Source organism: Paramormyrops kingsleyae, chromosome 6 (assembly GCF_048594095.1).
Source record: "Paramormyrops kingsleyae isolate MSU_618 chromosome 6, PKINGS_0.4, whole genome shotgun sequence".
Taxonomy (NCBI): Eukaryota; Metazoa; Chordata; class Actinopteri; order Osteoglossiformes; family Mormyridae; genus Paramormyrops; species Paramormyrops kingsleyae.
The window spans coordinates 11149566-11161952 of NC_132802.1; the positions used below are offsets into that span (position 1 = coordinate 11149566).

Consider the following 12387-nt stretch of genomic DNA (forward strand, 5'->3'; position numbering starts at 1 on the left):
ATTTGAAAACAACTCAAAACATAACTACAGAGCTAGCCTTTTTTTGTTTTCAGTTTCTTTTCTTCAGTCTTCAGTTTAAATACTGAGTTTCTACACTTAAACCAGGATTAAGGGCTACTTTGCAACTCGTACGTCTCCACAACAGAAAAGCATATTTCACAACCATCAAAATGCAACACTTCAGAAACACAGTAATAATTGACTTAGGGCTTTATAAAAGTAATCGCCGCAAAAATTATATTATTTAGTAAATCATGTGCTTTAATGACTCAACTCGTTCCAGTGTTTTTCCATAACCTTTAAAGTTTATGAACGTTTATTCATCTTAAGATAATGGCTTCCGGATGGGAACAGCATTGCTTAAATATCATTATCAATGGTCCATAGTCAAAACGTTTGGCTTTGTGGCAAGATTTTTGGTGGGGGGGGGAGGGAAAGCGTATTGTTGCCTTTACCTGTTACTTTGCTGTTGTGAAATTCAGAAGTTCCTGTGCTGAAGAAACATTAAATCTAAGGATGTGTGTAGGATGTGGTGAATGCAAGACCACAGTTGATGGTCTATGCCAGCCCTTCAGCTCAGGTTTACGCCCTAACCCCCCCCACCCCCACCCTCTGGCTTTTTTAATCCAACAACAATCAGGCTGGCGATGGAAAGGCAGCCCCCACCTTTCAGAGGAGATCCCATTAACCCTGAGTGTGGAGGTAGAGCAGCGGCGTAGGTGAAAGTCTCTGCTTTAGATATTGTGAAGTTCCGCTTAATTTTTAAATTGTTTAGTGCAGTGTTTCCCAATCCAGTTCACGGGGACCCACAGCCGGTCCATGTTTTTGCTCCCTCTGAACCAGACAGTGCACATTTTTGCTCCCTCCCAGGTCCCCACTGGAATCTGAGAGGGAGCAAAAACCTGCTGTATCTGTGGATCTCCAAGGATCGGATTGGAAAACACTGGTATAGTGAATTAAAATATATTAAGATGCATTTCACTGGCATCCTGAGCAGGAAGTACTCCTGAAATATGTTGCGTGGGATAGGCTGCAAGGCCTTCTGAAATCCTGACCAAGATAGCAGTTAGTGGATGGATGGATGGATGGATTTGAACAATATCTCTTTCTGAGTCACAGTGCCTAAGAGCAAACCTTCCTTTCTTTTAACCGGTCTAGATAAGTAATGATTAAAGTATGTCTAATTGAGAATGAGCTTATGGGTAATGCTGGTGGATGTGCCCTGGGCTGGTATGTGGCTTGGCAGGTTAAGAAGCTTTGTTTGTGATCTGAACATTGCTGGTTTGAATCCCATGATCCGCAGAGCCATTTCACCGGTGGGCCTTTGAGCCGGGCCTTTAACCCGATTGCTCTGGGGATTGTCTGACCCCACTTTTTCAAATGGATGTAATTTTTGATAAAGGAATCTGTTAAACTAACACAGGGTTACATTATTTAACATGCTGTCAGGCGCATGTTGGCCTGTTAGGACAAAAATACCTTCTATAAGCAGTGTAGTTTCCTTTATGGTCAGCTGGGAGAAGGCAACCAAAACTCTCCCATTCTAGGCAGTATTGCTTCAGCTGAGTGGGGGCTCGTTTCATACCTCTTGTTATTTTCGCTTTTGGTTTCTCCCAAGTGATATTCATTGGCTGAATGAGCTTCAGTGCCATTGGATCTTGGCACTTTTAAGCTGCTGTCTTGGTAGAGTAGATTTCAGTGGAAGCAAAGGTCATTTTGTCAGTAAACCAAGACCAAATTGATTGATGCAGCCAGAAGTATCTGCACCCATTATACTTTCTACAATATTAGGTTCATTTGTTTTATTATATACAATACAATAATAGGTCATAAATAAAAAGCGAAGTATCTGCTCTATAGAATATGGATTTACAAATGGTGGGTGCCGTTTACTTTTGTCAGTTGCGACTTATTTCACAGAAAATTGCTATTCTTTTTTAAAAAGTGGAAGGGTGCCGATGTATTTGGCTGTATCTGTATGTGCTGAGAGAGTTTGTGGGCTCTGTAGATGTTGAGTGATACTCGATGTTAAACTGGGGCAGGGGGGCTCGGCATGCCAAGTGTTGATAAGATAATGCTGGTTGACACCATCTATTCACGTTTAATCGTCTGGTACGTGTCTCTGGAGAGGAGGGGTTTGGGAACCATTCAACTGAGCTAATAGGTTAATCTTTTGTAGCATCTTTGGGTGACTTTTTTGTGGGGGAGGGGGGCACAGAATGGACATTTGGGGGCCTAGCCGCCCCCCTCCCGCCATGGATTTTCAGTCGGCAGCAGGTCAAAAGTTAGGAAGGCCTGCGATTTCAAAAGGCCTCTGCCACCGTCAGCACGCCCCGCCTGGCTGGCCGGCACATCCCGGCACGTCAGCATGCCCCGGCAGACCCGATGTTCTATTCGTCGGGGGGTGGAGGCCAAAAAGCAGAAGTGGCCGGGTGTCGAAATCGTGTTCGGCCTCATGCCAGGTCAGCGCCGATCACTTACGGGACCTCGTCCGCTTCGGCTTCCCGATAGGCCGGAGGCCCGTGCTTCCGCAAGCCGTGCCGTGCTCACCAATGAGCACGAGCTCGCACGGACAGCCGTGCAGGAACGTAGGCCTCCCCCACCATCCCGAACCAGGAACGGCAGGCCCCGGGCTCGGCCTGTGGCCGTGAGGAGGCACTGAGGTACCGGTTTGTTTCTTGTCAGTCCCCAGTTCTTTCCGAATGACATGCTGTTGCATGACTTCCCTAAATGGGTGAATTTACACCTTTGCTATCAACACCACGGCCCTTTAATTTGGTCGTTAGCTAGTCTGTACGTCGCACGACTTCCCGCGCCAGTGAATTTGCACCTTCTCGCTATCGTTCTTCTGTCCAAAGCTTCCTGCCGACTGTGAGATGCTATCAAATAACAGAAAATTTCCAGCACCAGACACACCAAAACTCTACATGCCTTTTGCCAGGCTGGAATAAATAAATCAAATAAATGCATCAATTTTATTTGTTTTGTATGCAGGCATGGTGCACATGTGTGTGGTGAAATGCTTTTTCCCTGAATTCTGCTCAAAAAGGAAAGATCAAATACAAAGAAAGCTAAAAACAATAAAATAAGACAAGCAAACAAAAATATTGAATATATAAGCACCCATCAAGCAATATATAAAAGTAATTATATAAATGTCTTTTAAATAAGGCGGTTTAAAACAAAAAGATGTAAAGTGAGGAAATCTCAAAACAGTGTGCACAGTATAAAGTGCTACAGTATATATCGACTATATATATATATCACCGCAATGTAGGTCTATCCAAAAGAGCAATGCATGTGCTAGGTCTGACTCAGAGATCTCCTCTTCAGCCTTGGGTCCCTTTGAATACTAAACCAATATTTAGATGCACCAATATACTAGGGAGACATGGGAACAGATAAAGAGTGGCAAAATAAATAACAGGGAGACTCAGTTTCGATTCTGCAATATACTTATTGGGTGTTTTCAAGGAAAATCTTTATGCAAATGTACACCACAAAAAAGAAGACCGACCAACATTAAGTAAAATTTACTATTTCACAAGATCACATCTTACGTAAAGTAACGGGGGGTACTAGTACTGGATTAGTGGAAGTCTTCAAATAGAATGAAAAGACTTTTAGATCCTCCTGTGCTTGTGGGTTAAACGAGTGGCTTTTAGAGGTTAATTCGGTTGCAGGGAGTGATGACGCAACACGAGGTTTACTGACAAACTCTCCTTCACTGACAGTAAGTTTGTAAGGAAAAGGGGGGCTGGGCCTTTTGTCCCAGAACCGGCCAAGCTCTCCAGGGAGTGTGGGAAATCCCCAGTGCTGTACAAATGTGTGTCAATGCGCCGAGCAGCGAGAAATCCGAAACGTTTTGACCCTTTGCGTCCCCGATGGGCTAATCTTTATAGGGAGACTTCAGCTGCCTTATTCACGGCGCGATGAAAACAAGCACCGATCATCTACATGCATACCAAAAGCGACTGTCATCGGTGACATTCATCATCGGCTGTGACTTATAAGGGTTCCGTGATTTGTGTTGTCTGCCGCGAGCGTAAACGTTGATTAAACACGAGAAAATGCGTAGCCGCACAGAGCCGCCGGAGTGACAACAGTGTTGTGTTACTTAAATACTTCAAAAAAATGACCATCTGTTAATAGAGGCGAAAACTTACAGGCGAATATCCACACATGTGCACCGTAAAAAAAATATCTGGCTATAAAGTTGTGAGAATAAGGTTTATTCCTTTTTTGGTGGGGGGGGGGGGGGGGGGGGCTGAGGCTCTAAGTAACAGTTTGAAATTGCAGATCGCACAGGAAATGAGTACTATTGTGTAACTCGTGGCAGCTTTGATACCCACCATGGGAAGTGTTTTGAAATGTCTGTTTTCAAATCAGCAGCCTCTGCTTTTTATGCTCATTTAAAGTCCATCGTTTCACGAAACGTGGAACCTTTAAACAACAGATTTTGCTCGCAGCCAAAAAAAAAAAACAAGAAAACCCCGGGGTTATAAATGAAAACGTCACATGTGAGAAATATGTTTTCTAATCATGTTCAGCTATGACATCTAAAACTGTTATGAAACTGATCCTTTGTTTGCCATTTGCAAAAGTACAGGTACCTTGGAATGCTTGTTTTCACATATCCCATCTTGCTCTCCTTTGACACACACACACACACACACACACAACTGAGAGTGAAGCTTGGGGTCTGAACACAGGGTCAAGCCATTTAACTGACACTCCTGGAGGATTTTGGGGATTAAGGGCCTTGCTTAAGAACCCACGGACATGCAAGTATGTTGTTGGGGAACTGAACTGATGACCTTCTGATCACAGCCGCAGAGGCCTAACTGATTGAGCCACATGCCACCACCCGTGTTAGATGTTAGAATCTCTTGCCTAAAATCCTTTTTTTTTCCTTATTAATGGACTCATTAGTCTTTGAAGCCAACAGAAGGCTGTGTCCTCTTCAATCGGAGGCTTTGCTGATGCCAGGACATTCGATATGGTGACGTGTGGCTGGCAACTACCATCGCAGGACCAGACCGGACCCCAGGGAAGAAAATTCCTGAACTGATATTCTAAACTTATCCACTATTTGCAATATTAGCATTATGTTTGCAGTGTATGACATGTGTATATTGTACTGTGTTTGCACATTTACTGTAATAATTGTAATGATATTTATTGTTTTACCGTAAGCCCCTTAATTTGTATTTGCGTTTCATTTATGTTTACTGGTCTCCGGAAGGACACGCAGGGTAAGATTTTCACAACATCGTGTAAACTGACAGTTTTCTGCGCATATGACAATAAACTCTGGTGTAATCGCTTGGCTGGCCCCTGTTGGCAGCTTAAACAGTTACCCTCTTAGACAATACACGCAGCTGCATTTCTTATTGAAAATAATTTTACACAAAAGGTACAAAAGCAAGGGCTGCCCCACACTTTGTCTGAGGGTCAAATTAATTAATCTGACCAGCTTCTGAAGAAGCAGCAGGAGGACATTGTGCGGGAATAAGGTCTGTATGGGTTTCCAGAATATGTTATTGACTTGCCAACACTTTTATTATTATTGCTGCTGTTGTTGTTGTTGTTAATGGTAATAAAAATAATAATATAAACCGACTACAGTCATTTTAAATAAGTAAATCTCGCTGCGCAAGTACTACATGCGATTTCTGGAGTAGCAAATATTCATTGCAGAATGTAACTACTTCTTGGCGCTGTTTTACCCTGAAGAAGCCCGACAGATCCGTTTTGATTTTTGTTTCTGTCTGCCTGTTTTGATTCCCATTGCCTTGATGCATCTGCTTTTGATGAAGCCACGACGCGGATCCTTTGAACACGCAGCTCAGAATTTCCTAAACTGGGAGGCGATTCATCGAAAGGTGTAATTTTCCGCATTTGTTGCCTTGTCGTGCGTTTAGTGTTTTCGGTTCCTCCTGTTTATCTGTCACACGTTCACTTTAGGGCACGCTCGGGGGGGCGGGGGTTCAGTGTGAAGTTACCGCGTTTATAATGGGCTTAACACGTTTTTCAATATAGACAAGGAATGCGCGAGAGCCTTTGCTCATTTTGTTTCACAAATCCTTTAACTTAAGAATTTAATTTTAATCTCTGTTAACCACTCTTCTAAATAGAACTCAACGTCCAAGGTCTATCTTATACATAAAATTTTAGTTGCTTTAAAACCTAATGAATGCATTGCCTGGTTCTTTTACCGTATCAACACTAAATTCCACATTTTTACTGCGTTAACTAAGTCCAAATTTACACCTCCTCACTGCCCTAAAATCTTCACCATCTACGTGCTTAAATGTTAAGGTGGTCTTAATGCGTAATTCGACCTTAAGTAGCAGACGAACGCGCATTCATTATAATACAGTTTCGCGGCTCGTCGTGCGAGCGAGACGCGCCCGGAGCTCTTTGCCCGGTTTTACATAGTAACCCAGTGCTGAACCGTGCCCTGGAGTAACTGATCTAATCCTGCCATTATGACGTGGGAAGGTCCAAGCGGTGTTGCAAGAATTCTTCCCATGTTGTTACTCAGCAATTATTTTAAGGAATCAAAAGTATCTAGAAAGCTGCACTTCTTCAAAATTACGATATTGATATGTTATTCGGAATCCTGTGTGTAATAGATGACAGAGAACAAGATTGCATGTTTACAAATCCTTCATTAACATAGCGTTATGTAGACCTGTTTCGCAAGTACTTTTCATTGCAGGGTAACTCCATTGCGCCTAAAAAAGAACATCATCTTTTGAATTTGTTTATTTGTTGTATAAAACTCGAACTGGGGGAGATTGCTCTTTTTTTTCAGTCAGTCCTGCGAATTTGGGTAAGAACAAAGGAAAGTACTTATGTAATCTAAGGAGACCACAATCCCCCTCCCAATTATTATCTAATCTAGTCAGATCGCAGGAAGCAAGTAGTATTGATCAAGTGGAATATGAATGAGGTGGTCTTAGGGTCTCGCGGCCCCTGCGTGTCCGTGATCGAAAGGTCGGCAGTTTAAATGCAATGGCCGTTGATGTCACCGTTGGGCCCTTGAGCAAGGATCTTGACCCCAAATTGCTCCAAGGACTGTCTGACTCAGCTCTCTCACTTGTATGTTGCTTTGGGTAGATGCATCTGCCAAATAAATAGTTGTAAATTAATATTTAAAAGCCATCTTAATTTTAGTTGATATCAGTTATTTATTACAAAACAGCCACAACAAAACAAAAGGCAATCTCTCCATATGTAAAAGTAATTTTTAAAGAAAATGTAAAAACTTGAATACATTTTTATTCAGTTTTACTTTAATATAATTTACAAATAAAACAAGACAGATATGTAGGTTAAGCTGATTCATAAATGACTGCAACAACCATGAATGTCCAGTCTTCTGACCTACTTCATGGTAAGCAGTTAGAGGATGGATGGATGGATGGATGGATGAATGAATGGAAAGTTTTTATTGTGTTGCTGTGAAAGTAACTTAACAACTATATAATTAATTATTTTTAAAGATATCCATGTAAAAACTTTAAAAATAATTAATATTCTTCACAAAGTTTTTTTTTTAAACACACAATCTGCTTGTTTGTCATACCTTCTCAGTTCTAAAGAACTTGGGTGTCTTTGTTCTTTGACCTTGTTCAGCATTTTGACGTCTCTGGCTCAATCTTTCTGGATATTTTATTAGGAATATGGACCATCCTCCTCTCCTTTTTTCATACTTACACAGTTGTCATGCAGATATAACCTGTTTATTCCCTGATTCCAATTGCACGCACGCAAGCACTCAAAGCAAACTCAACAGGTGTGTCCAAAAACACTGTTCTCAGAGCCGATGTATCAATGCATACCTGGCCCACACCTTTCAGAAGAAGCAGTGCTGTGCCTGCCCCTTTCGGGAGCGGGATTGTATCACGTCCCATTGTACGCACACCCTTCTCTGCCAAAAGAGTGCAATGGGGATGTTTTAATCACAAGACAAAGTGAAAAGAGGAAGAGGTGAGAATCAACCACCATCTCTTGGAAACCCAAAATACAGCTGCATGTGTTTTCCGGACACTTCCGCCAGCAAGGACACACCATGTAACACATCCAGGAAGGTGTATCTGTACTATGTGATGGAAGTAAAGTCAATGGTGTTTTCTGTCTTTGATGGAGTGTGACAGGGGACTATGTATCGCAGAATAAACATGTAACCCCCCCCCCCCCCCCCCCCTTGTGATGAAGACACCTTCCATCTGCCCTCTCATGACATAATGGTCCTCTTGAAATTTTACAGCTTTCCTACCAAAAACCATGGGTAAGCTTGTAGGTCTTTGATAGTTCACAAACTGAGCATTTTATTGCCCTTTCGGACACTTGGGCCTTTAACACATTGTGCTTTTCTTGCATCTTCGCAAGTCAGGTGATTTTTGGTCAGTTGCTTTACCACAGAACATTTAGGTTTCGGTTTTAGCTGTAAATTCATATGCAGTAATTTGAGGAGCGAGAGAGAGGGAATAAATTTGAATATCATCAATTAGTATATCACATTTAAGTTATATTCACAAAGTGCATGACCATGTATGGCCCAGAGTATAAATGCTAGACAGCTGCTTTACAGATACATAAATGTACACCCTTTCCCTGAGTAAAATAATATATTGCTTTAATGATTTTTCTATTATTTGCTTTAATATTTTCTTTCTATTTTTATATTAATTATTAACCAAGCTTGTTAATGTTTAGATTTTCAATATATTGGTGTCAGTCTTTAATATCGTTACACTTTTCTTAAATATAGTATTTTTCCATATGTGTTATTATGCTATATCTGAATACTATGTATACTATAATGTATAACAGCTGCAAGTGTGGTTATACTTGTTTCTGCATTCATTTTATTTATCAAAGTGATTAAAACACAGCTCTGTGCAGGAGCCAGAATCCTGGCATATTATCTATCAAACTTAATATGACAAGAAGTTACTTCATTGGAAATAAACAACCACTTATTATACAGAATGAAATTCCACACCTAACAACTTCCTAATCCATTTAGACATATCAGTTACAGGACTTGGGGCAGTAAAGTCTTCAAACATTTTTGAACTATTTTATTATGTTCTGGCTGTAATTGTACCTTTTTGCCTTATGCATGTTATAGCTTTAAGCATTTTTGAATTATTTTACTATGTTCTGACTGTAATTGTACCTTTTTTCCTTATGCGTGTTACAGCTTTGTACTGTAAATGCAAGGCTGACTTAGGTGAGGTTGATTTGAGCCAGACCCTTCTGAGCCCTTCTGTATTTTCTAGCGTTTGTAATCATTCTGCATTTGGCGCGTGCAGCCAAACACGACTGTGTTGAAGTGGATCTTCCTACTTGTAAAGATAAGCAACTGCTACGGAAATAATGTGAATAGTGAATAATAATTTGAGTCATTCGCGTAGGTATTATGGGCATTTATTGTAACGTTACCCTTGGTACCTACATCTGCACTGCTTGCTACTATTGACTTAATACCTGTATTCGTAAATAGATAAATTGCAGTTTTTGTATTTTCTAAGGCCAAAAGTTTGATTTTTTTTTGTAACACATAAACTCCATCCATTCTTGTTCCCTAACTGCATGTTGAATGCATGGTTGTGATAAGCCAACACACTATCACAGAAAACGTGCAAAAATGTTTGCTGATATTAAAATTAAAAGCAAATTTGATCATTACTATGGTCTTGCTAATCTAATGATCTATCATTAAATTGGTTTGCCAGTTGATTTGCATATATGTCTGCAAAACTCTCAGGATTGCGTTGCAGCTAGTTCTCCTGTAGGCCTATCATAACAGAACAATAAGATGCAGGAAAAACTGAGAGAACAAGAATGCACGGAAGTCTGTGGAATGCATACACCAAAATGGGGGGTAATTAAAGCTAATTTTTATTATTTAATTATGCACATTTAAAATTGAACCTGTAATATAATAAACTTGAATTGTCAGTATATAGTGTAAAAGAATCAATCCTCTATATGTATTCTGCAAATTATACCACAAAAATAATTCTAACATAGGCCTATATACCAATTTTCTCAATGCAGTTCGCTTGTAAATCCATATTTTGTGCGTGTATTTGTGCATTGGTACTGGCGCAATCCTTCAATTAATATGCATGACGTGGAAAATGAATAAAATATATTTATAAGTAGGTATGGTACTCTTAGAGGGGGGAAAAATGGATTTACACAGCAGTGTAACCTCGGGTAGTCTGTGCGGTGATTCCCCTGAGTCTACACACCAGGAATGAGAATGTCAAATACGCGGTATCGAGTAGGCTGATTGATAGCAAGCAAAAATGCCGATTTTACTCCCAGTCAAAGCCCTTATTTTTTCTGTCAACAATCATGTCATGTTTATCATGTTATATTGATGTTATCCTGATCTGTATTTCTAATGGTCGCGCTGAATACATCTACACTACAAGGGAAAACCTATGGATTCTTATCATTCGAGTATCTTTGATGTTTAAGGAAGTATATTTATGTCGTAGGCTATTACCAGTTAACGAAAGTTGGCACGACGGCACCAGCCTCATTTCACATGTTTACAAATTAATTAAAATGTATACCGAATGTCGACCGCTTAGAGGGTTCGTGAACAATGTAAAGACACGTGTTCTTTTTCATCAAAGTAAAAATATGTTTTATTCCGGTAAAATATTTTATAACATTTTTAAAAATCGTACGCTTTACATCTTTAACAGATTACTTCATAGTATTGGCAATGCATTGAAGTAGTTACAGAGAGTTGCATCATACTCATGCAGTCCAATTCTTCCCATGACAACCATTTTAATGCAGGAGGGCGACAGTGGTATTTAAATAACATAATACTTGACATTGAGTCCGAAGGCGAACCGCGTACAAAAATAAAAAATACAGACATAAATAAAAATCACAGTGGCACGTCATCATTAAATGCACACACTGTTTTTTTTCTCGCAACTTCTTTTCAGTTGTAAACAGTAAACGCGTTGTTTTTTCCCCACCTTTAACCAACTTTTTACAGTATATATCCCAGAGTTGAGCCATTGACTTTGAACCAGTTCACAGTTCCAGCCTGATCTGCAGGTTCTCAGTGCCCCCTTGCCTAAGTGGATCCGGGGGCGCGGGACGCCGCTAGCACTGTCCGGTGGCGGAGAGCAGGTTGCGCAGAGTGGCCAGCTCTCCGGACAGCTGCTCCACACGTTTCTGCAAACGGTGGTTCTCCGCCGTCAGCTCCAGCACCTTGTTCTGCGTCTCGATGTTGCGCAGCTTGGCTTTGTCCCTGCTCTTCCTCACCGCCAGGTTATTCCTCTCCCGTCTTTGCCGGTACTCGTCGCTGTCCTTATCCAGCCGCTTCTTCCCCTTGGTGGCCGAAGGCATTTTGCCGTTCTGCTGCGGGTTTCTCCCCATCTCCTGCGGGGTAGGTGTCCCCGGCGGACTGGAGCAGGTGGAGGAGGCGGTAGATATGTTGCCCAGGCTGCCGCTTGGGTTGGACTGGTACTGCAGATACTGTCTCACCTCGTAGCCTGGGGACCCGTTGTCCATCCTGGCGTCTTCTTTATCCGGTCTGAAACCGGCCTTTATATAACCCAGAAGGTGCGGACTGAACACAGTGTCCACTCGGGTCTCCAGCAGTTCGGGGTAGCCCAGGATGCTCTGCTCTCTCGGGTTGGGGCAGCTTTCCTGCTCGTAGTTTCTGCAAACCTGCAGGGATGCCACCCGTTTGGCTTTGTTCTCTTCTGCGAGGAAATCGGCTAGAATATCCTCCCCACGCTGGTGGTGCAAGGCGTCGCTGTGTGATGCCTGCTGCTGATAGTGCAGGGTGGGATCCAGGTAGATGCTGAAGTCTATGGCTTTTTCGTGCTCCGCGATGCCCAGCTCCGTCATGGAGCCGTTGATCGGCTGCTTCCAGGCGCCGCTACTAACGTGACTGTTACTGCTCTTGCTACTGTGGAGAGCAAGACAATCCCCCTCGTAAAAACCGGCCACTTCCATGGATCTTAACACCCGCCGGATTGGGGGATCATCGGTTTCAGGGAGATAAACTCCCCGTCGACCAACTTTTTTCTTTCTTTGATTTTAAATTAATCTTACGGCAAATCCTTCCTGCTGCGCTTTGGTGCTGGCTGCCCACAACAAGTGAAAATTAATTAAGTAACTATTCAACTTAGAGATCTCCGCTTCAGATGCAGCCTTTAAGTTCAGCGCACTACGCGTTAAATGCTCAGGAATTCAGTTTTGACAGCCGACTTGGACTTTATATATAGCCTAACAAATGTGGGCGTGGGGGCGGTGCTCCACGATGGGTTGGGTTGCAGCAAGGCGCGTCTAACCAGTTCAGCTGCAAAAACCTGAAGTACGTTCTTT

At 41.9% G+C, this 12387-nt stretch overlaps 1 protein-coding gene across 1 annotated transcript; it reads right to left on the bottom strand.

Moving 5' to 3' along the window:
• Positions 1-10651: 10651 nt before the first annotated feature.
• On the bottom strand, positions 10652-12243 carry cebpb (CCAAT enhancer binding protein beta). Its single transcript, XM_023834868.2, has one exon. The coding sequence runs from the start codon at positions 12013-12015 to the stop codon at positions 11155-11157; it is 861 nt and encodes a 286-aa protein (XP_023690636.1). The 5' UTR covers positions 12016-12243; the 3' UTR covers positions 10652-11154.
• Between the last annotated feature and the right edge of the window lie 144 nt (positions 12244-12387).